Source organism: Budorcas taxicolor, chromosome 13 (assembly GCF_023091745.1).
Source record: "Budorcas taxicolor isolate Tak-1 chromosome 13, Takin1.1, whole genome shotgun sequence".
Classification (NCBI taxonomy): Eukaryota; Metazoa; Chordata; class Mammalia; order Artiodactyla; family Bovidae; genus Budorcas; species Budorcas taxicolor.
The window spans coordinates 30,729,995-30,748,426 of record NC_068922.1 but is presented as its reverse complement, the minus strand read 5'-3'; the positions used below and the strand labels follow the sequence as shown (position 1 = coordinate 30,748,426).

The 18,432-nt window shown below is 39.5% G+C and overlaps 1 protein-coding gene across 4 annotated transcripts in view; it reads right to left on the bottom strand.

Moving 5' to 3' along the window:
• PTER (phosphotriesterase related) overlaps window positions 1–18,432 on the bottom strand; it is a 79,210-nt gene continuing 60,778 nt past the window's right edge. For 3 of the 4 annotated variants that reach the window (XM_052651108.1, XM_052651110.1, XM_052651109.1), the window contains 2 exons: window positions 8,172–8,312; window positions 1–717 (listed from right to left, as the gene is read on the bottom strand). In XM_052651108.1, the coding sequence (XP_052507068.1) occupies window positions 507–717; window positions 8,172–8,312 (352 nt within the window). In that variant the 3' untranslated portion in view covers window positions 1–506. The remainder of the gene's footprint in view (window positions 718–8,171; window positions 8,313–18,432) is intronic. The other variant, XM_052651111.1, reaches the window with a different exon arrangement.

Sequence of the window (18,432 nt, the reverse complement as noted above, 5' to 3'; positions counted from 1 at the left end):
ATAAATGTCTCAAAATTTAGCTTCCTTTGCTGCAGAAGCTATTTTAAAGTGGGATATTATTCATTAAGCATTAATTAAAGAACAGCAGGATAATTAGTAGAATCATCAATTTTACAAGAAACATTAGATTCCTCCAGATGGGGGTAATTTAACTAAAAACAGTTTAAATTTTCTCAAGGAGTGCTGCTGATGGATTAAGAAAACAAAACAAAAGGAAGCAAAACTCTACTCAGGGGATCTAAACTGTAAATCATCATTTGGAAATGGCTACTTTTGTATTTATTTTGTGAAGGAAAAACAATAGGGCTTAATTAGGCTCCGCAACTCCCTAAAGGTACAGATGGAATAGCCAGTTTCTGAGAAGGCAAAAGTCTCCTACTTCTTATAAAAAGGAAATATTCTGTCATTAGTCCTTTGTGGATCTGATTAATATCTCACAGTGGGTTTAAAATCACTCTGTTCCCGGGCAAGCTTTACATTCAAGGTGTGAATTCGTAACAACCATCCTATTTGAAAGTTAGCCATTGCTTGGGGTTCTCGATCAGTATCTTATCAAGTGCACCCTCAGTTATCCCCCTCAGCAACATTTTAGGAACAATGTTGGTAAGGATATGGGAATAGCCGTGACCTCCATATTTCGTCAGCCGATTCTTCGTATGTATGTCATGTGCCATCAGAATTCGGTCCTCGTAGCCCTCATCCACCAGAAGTCGCACCCTGTGAAAAAATGGCAATTCATTATATGGCACTGGTTTCACGTTTACAACATTCAGAATGCTTTAAACTTTTTGCTACTCATAAACCTATTGTGTTGTCGTAAATATACCATCTTCCATTGCAAAAACACCCTTAATAAATATTGCGTGGTGATGCTAAAGATATTATCCTGTCGTACTAGGAAGAGGATTTTTATTCCATGCACACAGAAATTCCTAGCCTGTGATATTTATGATGATGCCTGGCAAGCCTGCATTAAAGATAGCTTCTAATCAGATGTGCCAGTTTGAATAAACGGCCATTTTAGCATTTCATTAAATAACTTTATCCTGAATTTGTATCCAGCTCTCCATTCTAAAATACCTCACTTACTGAACCCATTCTTCAGATCTCAGTCTCTCTGTCTCTCCTATTTTTGTTTTCTAGCAAGTAAAATCAATGACTATTTGGGATTAAAATAGTAAAACGATAGGAATCTTCGTACAAGTAAAATGTTCTGAAACTAAAATTGGTTGGTTTTAAAATGAAGGGCATGTGATGCAGTAGACATCTTTTAAAAATATTTATTTATTTTATTATTTATTTGGCTGCACTGGGTCTTAATTGTAACATGTAGGATCTTTAGTAGCGGCATGGGGGATCTAGGTTCCTGACCAGGGATCAAACCTGGGCCTCCTGCATTGGGAGCACAGAGTCTTAGCCACTGGACCAGGGAAATCCCTTGGTTGTCATTTTTCTAAATTACTTTTATTGAAGTAGAGTTGCTTTACAATTTGTGTTCATTTCTGCTGTATAGCAAAATGACCCCATTATGCATATATATTCTTTTTCACATTCTTTTCCATGATGCTTTATCACAGGATATTGAGTATTGCTCCCTGTGTTACACAGCAGACCTTGTTTACCCATCCTGTTTCTAGAAGTTTGCATATCTGCTAATCCAAAACTCCCGGTCCTCCCCGGCCCCCCACTCCCCTTCCTTGGCCACCATCAGTCTGTTCTCTATGTCTGTGAGCCTGTTTCTGTTTTGTAGCTATAGTTCATACGTGTCATATTTTAGATCAATCATCATTTTTAAAAGGTCAGTTTCAGTCCCTCTGCGTTAGTCCTTTGGAAGCTGATGGGTCTTTTGACTTAGTAGTAGTGTGGGAGCGTTGGATTAAATTGACCAATAAAAATTTACTCTATCTTCCTTCTATGGCAATAAGATTGCTATAAATAGTGAACTGTTCCTTTAAATTTATAGTCAGTGACCTATAGAACCGCTTTCTGCCTATTGTCTAAACATCTAATCCTGTTTGCTTTGTTAAGTGCTGTAATCCATAGTGTGAGGCAGTCCCCTCGTGACAGCCACCATCTGTGGATGTCTGGACGCTGGGCACTGTCTGCCGTGACTTCTATGGGTCTCTGAGGGCAGGACATGCAGCTTGGAGACCCTGGCTGTTCTCTGACCTTTTCTATATTATCTTGTTGGCCCCTAAATTCCCCAGTGGATCTAGATAGATGGGCAACACTTTCCTCCAAGGGCAAATTATTTGAAAGGTATCCTTTTTGCTTCGATAGTGCTTCTTGGCATTCTAGTGCATGTCATATTTAATAAATACTACAGTAAGCAAAGGGCTTCCCTGGTGGCTCAGTGGTAAAGAATCTGCCTGCTAGTACAGGAGATGGGGGTTTGATCCCTGGTCTCAGAAGATCCCCTGGAGAAGGAGATGGCAACCCACTTTAGTTTTCTTGCTTGGAAAATCCCATGGCTCCATGCCAGGAGCCTGGCAGGCTAGAGTCCATTGGGTCTCAAAAGAGTCAGACATGACTTAACAACCAAACAACAACAATAGTAAGCAAAATTTGGGTCGCCACAACAACACACTTGAACACAAAGCTTTGCCTTCTGAGAATGTGTGTTTTATTTTATTCTTATGAATTTTTATTGGAGTATAGCAGCTTTACAATGCTGTGTTAGTTTCTGCTGTTCAGCAAAGTGAATCAGCCACGTGTATACATATATCCCCTCTTTTCTGGATTTCCTTCCCATTTAGGTCACCACAGAGCTTTCAGTGTGGTTCCCTGAGCCACACTGTAGGTTCTCATTAGTTACCTATTCTGTATGAGAACATACATTTTAAAACAAATTACACTTAAAGGGATGCCAGAAAAAAGCCAACCTGGCTGTTTCGTCTAGAAATCTTCAGTCCTACCACATGTACCCCAAGTGTGTCCTAAAAATACTTGGAGTGTTATCTGTGCCACTATCATTATTTGCTTCTTTTTTTTTTTTTAATTGAAGGATAGTTGGTGTACAATGGTATGTAAGTTACAGGTATATAGTACAGTGATTCAGAAGTTTTAAAGATTATACTCTGTGTATAGTTACTATAAAATATTGACTATGTTCCTTGTAGCTTATTTTATAGTTAATATTTGTACCTTTTAATCCCCCACCTCTGTATTCCATGTACCCTTACCTCCCCCTATATAGGGGTAGGACATTGGTTTGTTGGTCTTTAAAATTTGTATAATGTCCAAAAGTTCTGATCTAAAGTTGCTTTTGGAACAACCTCTCTTTAAGGGAATTATCTAAGACAGCTCTATCATCATTTATGAAGGAAGAGAAATATTTCACAGATGCATGCATAATGCTGAAACTTAGGGTGACAAACCCAGATCCACAATTTAAAGGGAATTTCCCATTACAGGAAATTTTAAGGTATACTTTCCCCCATGTATTTTCTGAGCGTTTCACAACATTTTTGTCTCTTTTCCTTGTCTGTGAAAAAATGATATCTTATTACTACAGAGGCATATCGTATAGATAAACAGATACCTGTAAGAGGCCTGAGTCATATCCTGGAACACAAAGTTACTAAATTTCACAGTAGCAAGGAAAGATACTCATTTGAAAATGGGAACCGTTAGAACTCAGTGAGTCAAGAAACTGAAGACTAGTTATCTCATGAGAAAGAGAATGTTCTGGTTCTAGAAACATAATTTTATCTTGACTATCAAGAAAGCTGCCTGGTTGCTCCTAAAATAAGGGATCATCTCACATACTGTGCCATTGTGTAGAAGAACAGTAGTTAGAGGCTGCCAGAAGGAAGGAACCACTACAGATGAGAAGACAAAAAATCACAGTAATTATAGAAATACAAATGAGTTAGTGTTTTACAAACAAATATTAGAGAGAGACTACAAAGTGTGAAAAGGCAGAGATATAATAAGATTTGAGAAATGGAGCAGAAGATTGAAAACAGGTGTTAGACACAGAATTTCTGGTGCTGAAAACCAGAGGTAGGCAGAAGCATGCTTCTCTGTTCACGTCAAAGCTTTACGATTCCTGAAGCTCAGAGAAGGACTGCTGATGACTAATGAAAACCAAGCACCCGAGAGGTGGGGACAAGGAAATAAACTAGGGCGTACACAACCCCAACGGTCATTTAATAATCACCCTGAGCTGTACTGGAGTCCAGTGCATGACTTAAAAAAAAATTAATTTCTGGTGGAGTATAATTGCTTTACAATGTATTAATTTCTACTGTACAGCAAAGAAAATCAGCCATACCTGTACATTTATCCCCTTTTTTGGACTTCCTTCCCATTTAGGTCACCACAGAGCACTGGGTAGAGTTCCACGTGCTATACAGTAGGGTCTCATTATTTATCGATTTTATGCATAGTAGTGTATGTATGTCAATCCCAATCTCCCACTTCATGCCATCCTCCTTTCCCCCCTTGGTATTCATACATTTGTTCTCTACATCTGTGTCTCTATTTCTGCTTTACAAATAAGATTATCTATACCTCCAGTACTCTTGCTTGGAAAATCCCATGGACAGAGGAGCCTGGAAGGCTGCAGTCCATGGGGTCACTGAGGGTCGGACACGACTGAGCGACTTCACTTTCACTTTTCACTTTCATGCACTGGAGAAGGAAATGGCAGTCCACTCCAGTGTTCTTGCCTGGAGAATCCCAGGGACGGGGGAGCCTGGTGGGCTGCTGTCTATGGGGTCGCACAGAGTTGGACACGACTGAAGTGACTTAGCAGCAGCATACCATTTTTCTAGATTTCACATATATGCGTTAATACATGACGTTTGTTTTTCTGACTTACTTCACTCTGTATGACTTATAATTTACAAGAGATTAAAGATACGTACTTATACTGACACATAGATATACACAAACGCAGATGTGTATATATACATAAAATTTTTATGTAGTTCCATACATCTAGAATGTTTACATTTGGCACAATGAAAGCTCCTATCTCCATCGATCTCCCTCTATGGATCCCCTCTTTTATTCCAGAAAGTCTAGGAGCCTTATGCAAAGCATAGGGGTAGAAAAGATACACCTCACTGCCACAAGGGGGCTTAGAGAAAGGAAGCGAGCCCTGGGAGCAAGCTTCCTATTTCCAAGATGAATTGTAAAATATGTGTTTAGGGCATTCATCAGGAAGTCATGATTTTGAGATCATGAAAGATGAGAAAGATCTACCACACAGGCTCATCTTAAATTCCAGAGAATATTCACCTCTGAGTTCAAGCTAGTATGGTTTGCCAATATTGAATGGTATTACTGGGCAAGTAAATTTAAATTATAAAACAAACAATAACTCTGTTAATCAAAGAATTGGTTTGAGTAGTTGGAAAAAAAAAAAAAGACCTAGTGATACTAGTCAGGGCACTCAAGGCAGTTTAAGGATGTAGAGTGAGGGTCTCATGTTTTTGTAACCACAGTGACATTGCTCAACTATCTTCTCTAATGATATTAAACTAGAAGGTATTTTAATTAATGAGCCCATCAAGGAGGTATGTCAGTTCACGGGATAGCAGAAGACACACATGTAAAGATCAACTGCCCAGGGGAAAGACCCTAAAGCTGTTGGGCCTTCCCCATACCCCAGTGTACATATGTACATATGGTCACAGTAGTTCATGTGCCGCTTAAGCCTCACGTTTTCTGGACATCACTTCTTTACTCCAATTTGGCTTACTCCCATTCCAACAAGTTTTCTACACTCAAAACGCTCTTCTGCTTTTGTCATCATGGAGAACTCCTCCTCTGCTCAACCTTCTGTTTTCCACCCTGACCACAAGTTGCATCTTTCTACTTTTTTGCTCACCCTCTTCCACATTCTGTATTCACTCACTTCATTAAAGCATCCAGGGATTTACCCCTGCTATGTTACTGCTAGATATCTCTTTCCATCTCTCTCTATACTTTCTTCCCTCCAGCTTAGACCTCATGACCCTCATCTCAACCCTGCCCTTGTCCCCTTTGGATATCAAGCACGTTCTTCAGACAGAATCCCAACCTTCTCTCTGTGTACATTTATTACTTCTACTCACAAAACTGTTTTGGCCCTACTACCAAAACACAAAACATCTTTTTTAGGAAAATAACCACCAAATTATGCAGCTTGGTGCTAATAGACAGTCATGCAGTAATGATCTCTGGCCTCCACTGGGTCTTCCATACAACATGTCCTGAGCCAGTATCTCTCTCAGTCATTCCCCATCCACTCCCAGCCTTCATCCTCCTATACAAGGTCCGACCCTGAATCTATTCCTTCTTTCACAGGAGACGACCATATCTCTTTCGCAGGAGCTTTCGAGATCAAATGGGACCATCTGTCCTCAGTGTTCTGTCCCTTTCACCAAGACGTTGATCTGCACTCGCTCCATTACCTGCCTCGCCTCCTCTCCTTTCTATGGAAATAGCATACCTCCTTTTCTAAAAATATTGGTTTATTTTTAATTGAAGGATAATTGCTTTACAATGTTGTGTTGGTTTCTGCGATACATCAACATGAATCAGCCTATGGCTGATTTAATGAACCTTCTATTTGTGCCCAAATTCCATCTCTTTGTCTCCTCAGGAGTCTTGCTCTATATCTCTTATCTGTCCAGATTTTTTTACGTTAACATTGACTGATCACTTCATAGTATACCCCAGACACTCAGCTAAAAACTGCATGCTTTATTTCATATACATTCTATACCAACCCTATAGAATAAGCGCCAAGTCTCTGGATTCATCCTCTCAGTCTCCTAACAAACCCTTTCTTTGGCCCTGTCTGGTCTTCTTTTTTTTTTCATATTTATTTACTTATCTATTTGACTGCGCCAGGTCTTAGTTGTTGCATGCAAATTCTTAGTTGCAACATGTGGGATCTAGTTCTCCGACCAGGAACTGAACTGGGCCCCCTGCATTGACAGTATGCAGTCTTAGACACTGGACCACTAGGGAAGTCCCCTGTCTGGTCTTCTAGCTCTAGCTGTACAACCCTGCTTCACTTTACTACCAAGTTTTTTGAAAGAGTCGCTTCCATATTCTCTGTCCTCTTACTCACCTTCTAGTCTTTCCTCAAGTCTTTTCTGCCAAGGCTGCACTTACTGACTGTGAAATGAAAACTTCCTGATGGTGAAATCCAATGGATACTTTTCCATGCTTATCTCTCTTGGTATCTGCCACTTAGTACAAGGGTTCAAGTCCTTCTGCTTTAAGTATCCTTCTCCACCAACTTCCATAACAATGCATTTCCCTGATATTCTTAATGCTTTGAAGATTTCTCAACCTGTCCTTGAGGGACTGGTTTCTGAGTTCATCCCTGAAATGTGGGTGGTCACCAGGGTTCTGTCCTCATTTGCTTCTTGGAGTGATCTCATTCATTCCCACGCTACTGACTGTCACATGCAAACCAACAGTGTCTAGCTGCATGTCCAAGTCTCTGTCCTGAGCTTCACACCCTTTGCCCATGGCCCCATGGGATAGCAACACTGTATTCTCAAACTAAAGTCATCCTGCTGATCCCAAATCTATTTCACCTCCCAAGTTCCCTAACTTGGTGCATTCATTCTTTATATCACCAGGTAACCAAGGCAAACCAGGTAACCATCTAGTCTTGGCTCTCAAAAATTTCCACTTGAGTGCAGAAAATGACTTGTACAATTATTTGTTTTCCCTCACAAATATTGAACAATTTTGAGAAGTTGGACTTTATATAATGTTTGACCTTATAGCCTTTCAGTTGCAATTACCTCTTTAGTGAATATTTTAAATAAACATTCCAAAAATTCATTGCAGGAGGTTAGGACTTTGGTGTGATCAACCTGAGAAACAGCTTACTTCATTAGGAATAAAAACAGGGAAATGTCTTTTGTTCTTTTACTGTCAGAGCAGAGATTGAGTATTATCTGTGTTTCTTATCAGCTGCCCATCTGCACTGAACTTCTAAGGCTCTGCTAAGCTTTTACCTACTTAGCTTGACTCATTTTCTCCTTGAAATAATATATAGAGATTTGCTTCCTGAAACAGCATTGATATATTTTCCCTTGCAAGTCTCTGGTTCCGCCTGCTTATTGTTTCCTGAATCTTTACTAATTCCTACCCAGATATGAAAGTCCGGAAGAAATGGTGAAAGGAAATGCTATGAGAGATTTCATCATATTTACCTTTTAATTCTTTTATTATCATTGGGCATGTCAATATCTGGGTTGAACTGATAATGAAAAAGTTCAGTACCAAAGAGATCATATTCCAAGTAACAGCCAAGCTGAGCAAACTCCAGTAGTTCCTTCTTATCCAGGATAGTCCTAGAGACAAGAAGACAGACATATTGTTACTATCAAGACCATGTTTTCCACACATACACATTAAAAGTGTTAAGCGCACTATGTACTGGAATATAGTTGAAATCAAGTAAAAGAATTTTGGAGTTGGCTTTTAGGATCTAGCTATAAAATATTAAGTTCAATTGTTACTAGAAATTTAAAGAGTGAAGTAAAAGTGCTCGTTGCTCAGTTGTGTCCCACCTTTTGTGACCTGATGGAATGTGACCACCAGGCTCCTCTGTCGATGAAATTCTCCAGGCAAGAATATTGGAGTGGGTTGCCATTCCCTTCTCCAGGGCATCTTCCCAACCCAGGGATTGAATCTGGGTCTCCTGCATTGCAGGCAGTTTTCTTTTTTTCTTTTCCCCACTGTCTGAGCCACCAGGAAAGCCCAGAAATTAGGGAACATTCTCATCCAAAAGGGAGTTTTCTCATCTCAAGGACTTCAAAACTATAGACATTTTAATTATACTGCCATCTCAAAAACAATGTTGTAATTCTTTTCCAGAATTGTCTTCAGGGTAGGCTCTATATTCTTTTGAAAATCCTTAGTGGGACTGATATGAACTATGAAAACTATCAAAAAGGAAATTTGGCCAGGACTGGAGAATTAGGTGAGTAATACTGATCTGGATAAAACATCAAGCCAAGGTAAGGCAACAGGGTGATTTTCTTGTGACGATCATAAAGTGGTTCTAAAATTAATCCCAAAGGCTATGTGAATATCAGTGCAATTTTTTTTAAGGGGCAATGCTCCTATAGATATTTATGTTCTGGTGTGTTTATTTTTTAAATAGAATTTATTATTTTATGCTAATTTTATGGGTATCTTCTCACTTCAGTAGAGATCATAGCAAAAATATCACTCTTTGTAAGACTATGTAAATGAACAGAAAAGGAGAAAAATATAGGATAAGTGCAGGCTTCAGACAGAAAAGTTAAGTCTGGAACAAGAGTAGATTATCTCAAGAAATTTAAACTCTAACAGATAAAAAGGATACATAAAGTTAACCCCTGGAATGCAACAGTAGAAAGTTAAGAGATACCTGGAGTAACAGGCAAATTTGGCCTTGGAGTACAAAATGAAGCAGGGCAAAGGCTAACAGAGTTTTGCCAAGAGAATGCACTGGTCATAGCAAACACCCTCTTCCAACAACACACATGAAGACTCTACACATGAACATCACCAGATGGTCAATACTGAAATCAGATTGATTATATTCTTTGTGGCCAAAGATGGAGAAGCTCTATACAGTCAGCAAAAATAAGACCAGGAGCTGATTGTGGCTCAGATCATGAACTCTTTATTGACAAATTCAGACTTAAATAGAAGAAAGCAGGGAAAACCACTAGACCATTCAGGTATGACCTAAAAAAATCTCTTGTAATTATACAGTGGAAGTGACAAACAGATTCAAGAGATTAGATCTGATAGAGTTCCTGAAGAACTATGGACAGAAAACTTCATGACATTGCATAGGAGGTAGTGATCAAGACTATCCCCAAGAAAAAGAAATGCAAAAAGGTAAAGTGGTTGTCTGAGGAGGCTGAGAAAAGAAGAGAAGCTAAAGGCAAAGGAGAAAAGGAAAGATATACCCATCTGAATGCAGAATTCCAAAGAATAGCAAGGAGAGAAAAGAATGCCTTCCTCAGTGATCAATGCAAAGAAATAGAGGAAAACAATAGAATGGGAAAAACTAGAGATCTCTTCAAGAAAATTAGAGATACCAAAGGAACATTTCAGGCAAAGATGTGCTCAATAAAGGACAGGAATGGTATGGACCTAACAGAAGCAGAAGATATTAAGAAGAGGTGGCAAGAATTCACAGAAGAACTATACAAAAAAGATCTTTATGACCCAGATAATCACGATGGTGTGATCACTCACCTAGTATCAGACATCCTGGCATGCAAAGTAAAGTGGGCCTTAGGAAGCATCACTTCGAACAAAGCTAGTGGAGGTGACAGAATGCCAGTTGAGCTATTTCAAATCCTGAAAGATGATGCTGTGAAAGTGCTGCACTCAATATGCCAGCAAATTTGGAAAACTCAGCAGTGGCCACAGGACTGGAAAAGGTTAGTTTTGATTCCAACCCCAAAGAAAGGCATTGCCAAAGAATGCTCAAACTACTGCACAATTGCACTCATCTCACACGCTAGGAAAAGTAATGTTCAAAATTTTCTAAGCCAGGCTTCAACAGTATGTGAACTATGAACTTTCAGATGTTCAAGTTGGATTTAGAAAAGGCAGAGGAACCAGACATCAAATTGCCAACATCCTTTGAATCATCAAAAAAGCAAGAGCGTTTCAGAAAAACATCTACTTCTGCTTTATTGACTATGTCAAAGCCTTTGATTGTGTGATCACAACAGACTGGAAAATTCTGAAAGAGATGAGAATACCAGACCACCTGACCTGCCTCCTGAGAATTCTGTATGCAGGTCAAGAAGCAACAGTTAGAACTGGACATGGAACAACAGACTGGTTTCAAATTGGGAAAGGAGTATGTCAGGCTGTATATTGTCACCCTGCTTATTTAACTTATATGCGGAGTACATCATGCAAAATGCCAGGCTGGATGAAGCACAAGCTGGAGTCAAGATTTCCAGGAGAAATATCAACCTCAGATATGCAGATATCACCATCCTTATGGCAGAAAGCAAAAAAGAACTAAAGAGCCTCTTGATGAAAGTGAATGAGGAGAATGGAAAAAGTTGGCTTAAAACTCAACATTCAGAAAACTAAGATCATGGTATCTGGTCCCATCACTTCATGGCAAATTGATGGGGAAACAATGGAAACAGTAACAGACTTTATCTTTTTGGGCTTCAAAATCACTGCAGATGGTGACTGCACCCATGAAATTAAAAGATGCTTGCTCCTTGGAAGAAAAGCTATGACCAACCTCAACAGCATATTAAAAAGTAGAGACATTACTTTTCTGACAAAGGTCCGTCTAATGAAAGCTATGGTTTTTCCAGTGGTCATGTATGGATGTGAGAGTTGGACTATAAAGAAAACTGAGTGCCGAAGAATTGATGCTTTTGAACTGTGGTATTGGAGAAGACTCGAGAATCCCTTGGACAGCAAGGAGATCCAACCAGTCCATCCTAAAGGAAATCAGTCCTGAATATTCATTGGAAGGACTGATGCTGAAGCTGAAACCGCAAAACTTTGGCCATCTGATGCAAAGAACTGGCTCATTAGAAAAGACCCTGATGCTCAGAAAGATTGAAGGTGGGAGGAGAAGGGGACGACAAAGGTTGAAATGGTTGGATGGCATCACTGACTCAATAGACATGAGTTTGAGTAAGCTCTGGGAATTGGTGATGGACAGGAAAGCTTGGTGTGCTGCAGTTCATAGGGTCGCAAAGAGTTGGACACGAGTGAGCGACTGAACTGTGCTGAAAGTTAATCCCTAAAGTATCACTGCAGAGATTCAAAAACAGAAAGAAGAAAGAAAGAAAAAGGAAGAGAGAAAGGAAGGAAGGAAAGAAGGGAGGGAGGGAAGAAGGATGAAGAAACGAAGGATCCTACCAGGAGGCCATATGGAAAAAAATAAGAAGGGAAAAAAGCCTCGTTAAACGGTGCGTGAAGGGAGTTAAGAGAAAAGAAGAGATTGTTCAGGATCCAAAGCTGGCCTGGAGAAGAAGTGGAACATCAGATAATCATTGTCTTATTAGACTTTTTTCCATTCTGATATTCTATTACTTTGGTAATATCAGGATGCCAGGATTAAAGCACTATTATATGTCTATAAATCTGCTACTAAGAGGTCAGAAGTATTTTCAGAACCTCTCTTCCAAACCCTGGGAGGACCAGTTAAACCTCTGTGTCCATGAGTGAGAGGATTCTGCTGTCCCGGGCTGCTTCCTGGTAGCTGGCTCTTGACTCTGATTCTGAGCAGTCATACTCTAGCTGGTTCCTTTTTATTCTCTTCACCAATTTAGCATAACTTCTAGTTCATGATGTTGTTTTAGGCAGGGAGGCTAAAAAAACTCTTTCCTTTATACTATAAAATGCACATTAGCTCGGTGCCACCTTCTATTAATACTACTCCTTTTCTTTCTTCTTACCATGGAGACCATTTTTGCTTCCAAAATTACTCGGCTAAAAGAATATGTGTTTTTCTATAGTAAACATATTCTGTTTTCCCCAAAGAATCATGCTTTAAAATGAAATATACACAATTAACATAAGGGGGAAGAGATAAGTTTAGTATTTTTTTTTTCCTTTTGAGGAAGTTCATTTGGTTTGTTAACTGCCATTTGTTGATTACCAATATGGGCAAAATACCAGGGTGGGTCAGGGTGGGGAGTCAAGAAAGGCAATGGAGTTGCCCGTAACAGGTTGGATCAGACTCTTATTTCTGATTGCAATGTCTTTTTGCTTCTTTAGGCCTAAATTCCTTGAGACTCAGTTTTCTAAGAATTTAAGTGATATAGTGAGTCTATATCCATGGTAAATGAAAAACTATAAGAAAATCTTTCAGTCTTAGTTCCAACTGAAAAATAAATTTGCTTATTATCATCATAGCCAACAAGTATAAGAACTTACTATGCTTCTGGCATTGTGCTATGTGCTTTTTATTTATTATCTCACTTAATATTCTCTATAATCCCATCTTGTCTCAGGTGTATAGATGAGGAAACTGGGGCATAGAGATTAGATATGCAAGGTGATGTGCTGGAATGTAAATTCATTTTGAGGCTAGAATCTACTTCCTTAATCATCATACTATGTGACATCTCCGATGGCTAAATAGTTTATCCTCAAAGGACATTTTCCAGAATTGCATTGACTTTGTATGTGCATCATGTTTTTTAATTTTTATTTTAAAATGTAATTCCCTCCCCACTGTACCTTCAAACTGCACTTGAAAAATGAGAAATTTACTCCCCAAATAAGAAAGGATTATTTTGTGGAGGTCTTCAATCACTGCATATAATAGACAGGATTTGACCATTATGTCATTCTGGATATTTCCAGTGATATGGTCAGAGAAGGAGAAGAAGCTCTATTAATCATGACTGTTGCTTAGAACCTGAGGTTTGTCTAAGCCTCTCACAAATATTAAAGGTCACATATTAAGGGTCTTCCATGGTGAGGTCCTTTCTCCCAAAGTTCAGATTTGCATGTCTAATTGCCTGCTTGCCATCTCTACTTGGATGTCTAATAGACAACTCAAGTTTAACATGCCTTGAACTAAATCCCTCATGTCCCACCCCAAACCAGTTGCTGCAGCACACTGCCCTAAGTTGACAGCAACTGCATCCATCCACTGCTCAGACCAACAACCTTGGGATTTTTTCCTCTTTCTTCCTGTAAAACCCTCTACATCTAGCCCATCAAATAGACTTATGGCTTGACTTTCGAAATATGACCAGAATCCAGGTACGTCACAACCTTCCCTGCTGCCCTCTTGATCCAAAACTCCATCATCTTTTGCAGGATCCTTGCAATAGATCCTCAAACACTCTCCTTGTTTCTCTACCTTCGCTCTGTTACTGTCTATTCAATTACAACCACCAAAGTCTGTCTTCACAACTAAGTCAAATCAGGTCTCTCTTCTGCTTACAACCCACCAACAGCTCCTCATTTTCCTTGAGAAAGAGCCAAGGCCTTACAGTGGCCCATGAGACCCTGTGTGATCCTCCTGTATGTGGTCTTCCAAAAGCTTTATCTCAGGGAGGGATGGGGAATGCAGGCATCCAGACCTCCAGACATCAGTTACATATAAATCCTGCCTGGATTGTAAATGTCATCTGAAAAATGGCATGGTAAGTTTCTAGAGAAAGATGAATACGTTCAGAAAGATTCATCTACACATGTAAGTGTCAAATGTAATCCCTGGGAATTAGAAAGGAGTATGACTTAAGGGAAATGGTCCTTCTGTAAAACACCGTTAAAAATTTCACAGTAATGTAGAGGGGAGAGAAGACTTCAGAAAAGAAGCAATTAGGCTCATGTTTTAGACATTGGGTAAATGAAGTTAAAAAAGGAGACAGACAAATTTGCTGTCATTAAAAAGCCAGGAGAGATATATATATATACACACATACATACACATATGTCTCTAGTTTAGTCTAGTCGCTAAGTGGCGTCCAACTCTTTTGCAAACCCTGGACTGTAGCCCACCAGACTCTTCTGTCCATGGGATTTCCCAGGCAAGAATACTGGAGTGGCTTGTCATTTCCAGTGGGTTGCCAGATCCAGGGGATCTTCCCAACCCAGGGATCTAACCTGAATTTTCTTTGCCACTGAGCCACCGGAGAAGCCTTGCACACACATATACACGCATATATTGAGTTGGCCAAAAAGTTCATTCCATAAAATGTTATGAAAAAAATCACAAACGAAGTTTTTGGCCAACCCAATATTATGATTAGTGACATCTGGTGATGTGACCCAGCCTAGATAACTGAACATTAGTGTGAAGGCAACTAAGAAACGAGTTCACTTAATTTCTCCCTGTTAAAGAAGGGAACACAGTATAAAATCTATGGGAAAAAGTAGTGTCAGTGGTCATACATACTTTTCAGAAGAGAGCCCTGCAAAAAAAAGAAAAAAGAAAAAAAGAGTTTAGGATTAGATATTAATGAGGTGGTAGGATGGAGAAGCAGGTGAAGCAAGAAAATAAAACACTTAATAATCCTCAGGCATTTGGCCCCATATCATTTAATTCTTACAAAAACTACATGAGAAAAGTATGAGCATCCCATTTTATTTTTATTTTTTTTTGGCTTACACAATAGACATATATTGTTTTTTATAGTTTGGAGGCTAGAAATCTGAGGTCAGGGTATCAGCATGGTCAGGTCTGGTGAGAGCTATCTTTCTGGCTTGCAGACAGCCACATTCTCACAAGTTTTCTGGTGTCTCTTCTTAGAAGAGCATTAATCCCATCATGAGGGCCCCACCCTCAGTGATTGTCCTCATTTTATAGATGAAGAAACTAAGTCTCAGAAAAGTCTGGGAGTCCTTAACTTCTGAATGAGCAGCTGGTGAATAAGAACAATTTGTATTCGTCTTCAGATGTCCCGGTCTTACACCACACTGCTCCTTTTGTGATGAGAGCACCCTCCCACTTCCACCACCACATTCCCTACCACAGCACTTCCGTATGGAGAAATACACCCCATCATAAAAGCATCTCACCCAGCATACAGAATCTCTAACAAGGTGACTTAACTACACTCAACTGACAATCAGCTGGATGACTTCCAGGGACTGTCAGGATGCTACTGAAGCTGCATTTATGCATGTGACTTTTTTTTTTCCCGCTTGGAGAAAGGATTGACCCCAGATGTCAAAATGGTACCAGGGGAAAATATACTCTGCTTGACGTCTTTCAGATGAGGCTTAAACAGAGGTCCTGCCCCTCCCGGTCATCAGTGATCTCATAGCACTTCTTACAAGAGCGAAGGTGTCAACTTCAGCCAGATTTCCTCATTCCATATTCTATGTGTGTTAGTCACTCAGTCGTGTCCGACTCTTTGTGACCCCATGAACTATGGCCCGCCAGGCTCCTCTGTCCATGGGATTTTCCAGGCAAGAATACTGGAGTGGGTTACCATATAGTCTATTTTCATGAATAATTACATTCTTTCTTATTCCAGTCTTCCCCAGCCTTTGAGGTAAATATCTTTCACCTCTTGCCCTAAATAGTGTGGTGATTGTGAGACGCAGAAGAGCTACGGTGTTTCACACTGGAGAAAGTCCCTTCTTCAGGGTCAATAATGTTGATCACAAATGTTATCTGTAAAATATCCTGGAACTTCCCAAGAGGAAGATGAGATATGCGTATCAAGTATTTATTCTTGTTGTTTATATTATATCATTTCTTCTGTTTGCTCCTCAACCAGTAAACAGATTCTCTCTTTATAAGGAACAGGCATATATTGATGACAAATATATTGCTATTAGCTAAGAAAACAGTTCTCTGACACCACCTGGCTGTCTTTATTTTCAGAATATGGTTATCACGTATGTACATTTTTAAGGCCAGTACTGAAACGCAAGACGATTGATTCTGTTTTTCAAACCTCTTTATATTCTAGATCTTTATCCAAGAGCTGAGGGGTTTAGTTTAATGTCAAAATGCACTCTGAGTTGGAGCAAGGAAATCTGTGTGAAGTGATAATTTAGACACGGGCCTGTGAGCTCTCTGGGAAGAAAGGACTAAGAAGCAGAGAAAAGGATATGATACGTGGGTGTGATCCAGATGATAACATTACCTAACATTTGTCTTGGGCTTTTCCGGTTTCAAAGAACTTGCAAATATATGATTTCATCTCATACATTCAAGCACACCTTCATGAATTAATTCAGCAAACATTTACTGTCTTGTACTGCTATCTACCCTGTGCTAGCTTTTGTGTTGGGAATACTCCTATGAATAAGAAATTTAAGCAGCAGTCTCAAAGAACTGAAAGTCATGGAAGGAAACACAGATTTAAATTAATAATTACAGTTATTGTAATTGAAAGCTTTTTATAGTACAGTACATACAAAATATTGTGAAAAGAAAATGAAAGAAGCAACTCATTTGAGTTGAGTCTTGAAGAAAACTATTCAGATGTAGGTTGGTGGGGTTCAAGTTGTCAGATGAAGGATGGAAAATCCAGAAGAATACCTATTGAGAGGTAAATGAGCTTGTTGTTTCTGGAAGATAAGGCTGAATTTATCAGTGCTAACGTGCATGAGGGGAGATGCATCCATCTATCCATCCATTCATCCATCTAATAAGAAATTGTTGATCATTTATTTACTATGATGTACGAGCTGGGAAAACAAAGACAAATAATATGGAATCCCGTCCTTCAAGAAGATCCCTGTCCAATAGGAAAAACAGACATGGAAACAGATCATTGCTTTTCAGACCTTACCGAGTCTAAGAAAATACTCCTAGGATCTGGGATGACACAGAGGAGATACCAAACACTGCTTGGCTCATTCAAGAAAGGCTTGATAGAGAAAAACATCTCTGATGAGATGTATATTGAAGAAAGGCTCTGCCTAGTAGATCAGAGAATATTGTATTTACATCAGAGGGATGAGGTCATGTGAGAGGCATGCAGGAACAATCAGCATAGGTTAGTCAGAATCGTGATCAGTGTGGCTTTAGCCCAGCTTCTGCCTGTGCATCTAGAAAGGACGGGAGATGAGTTGGAAAGATTGGTAGGGACCAAATGACCCGGATGTTTGGATTTTGTGCCGCAGGTGACATGCAACCTCTGAAGAGCTGTAAATCAGGATGGAGATATATAAAGCAGATTTGTGTTTGGAAAGATCCAAATAGTGGCAACATGGAGGCTAGATTAGGGAGCAAAACTAAGAGAGATTTCCTGTTTAGAGATAATTACAGTGGTTTAGGGGACAAATGAGGATCTGAATTAAGTTAACAACAGAAGAATGGATAGGAGGGGCTGTATTTGGAAATCTTTGTGGGGTAGACAGTTATTAGTTTGTGTGGGTGCAAAGGGAAGGGGAATTGAGGTTAGCATCTGGGCGAATCATGCTATCATAGACCAGAACAGGGCAAGAAGGAAGAGTCAAGTGATGGGACTTGGTCCCCATCGTGACAGAAGTGGAGAAGGAGAAACCAGTGCCTCCTGTGGGCAGTTCATTAGATGTTGGCATCATTAAATACTACCAAGAGCATGGAAAGGGCAGGTTCTGAAACTCATAATGAACTGGTGAAATACAGATGCTGGGTACTAACACGAATGCAGAAATGAAGAAACCAAAGCTTGGGTTTCTTAACTGATCAGGAATCCAGGAATTCTAGCTTATAGGCTAGTGCACTTGCCATTATATTGTGCAGTGACTTTTTTGGAATTCGTCAGTCATCCAGCCTGTGACTTCCTGGGCCTGGAGGGTAAGCATCATGTGTTGGTCTATTTTGAGACTTGAGTTCAGAGCCTGACACATCCAGAAACACAGAATATATTCAGTGCTAAAACTTATGAACTTGACCAAGTAATTAAAATTTTCTTTAATTTAAAAATACAATAATAAGGGGATACTTATAGACAACTGATTTATTTAAAACAATGTTGAATTTCAATGACTGGTTATTATAAAAATTGTTTACCATGA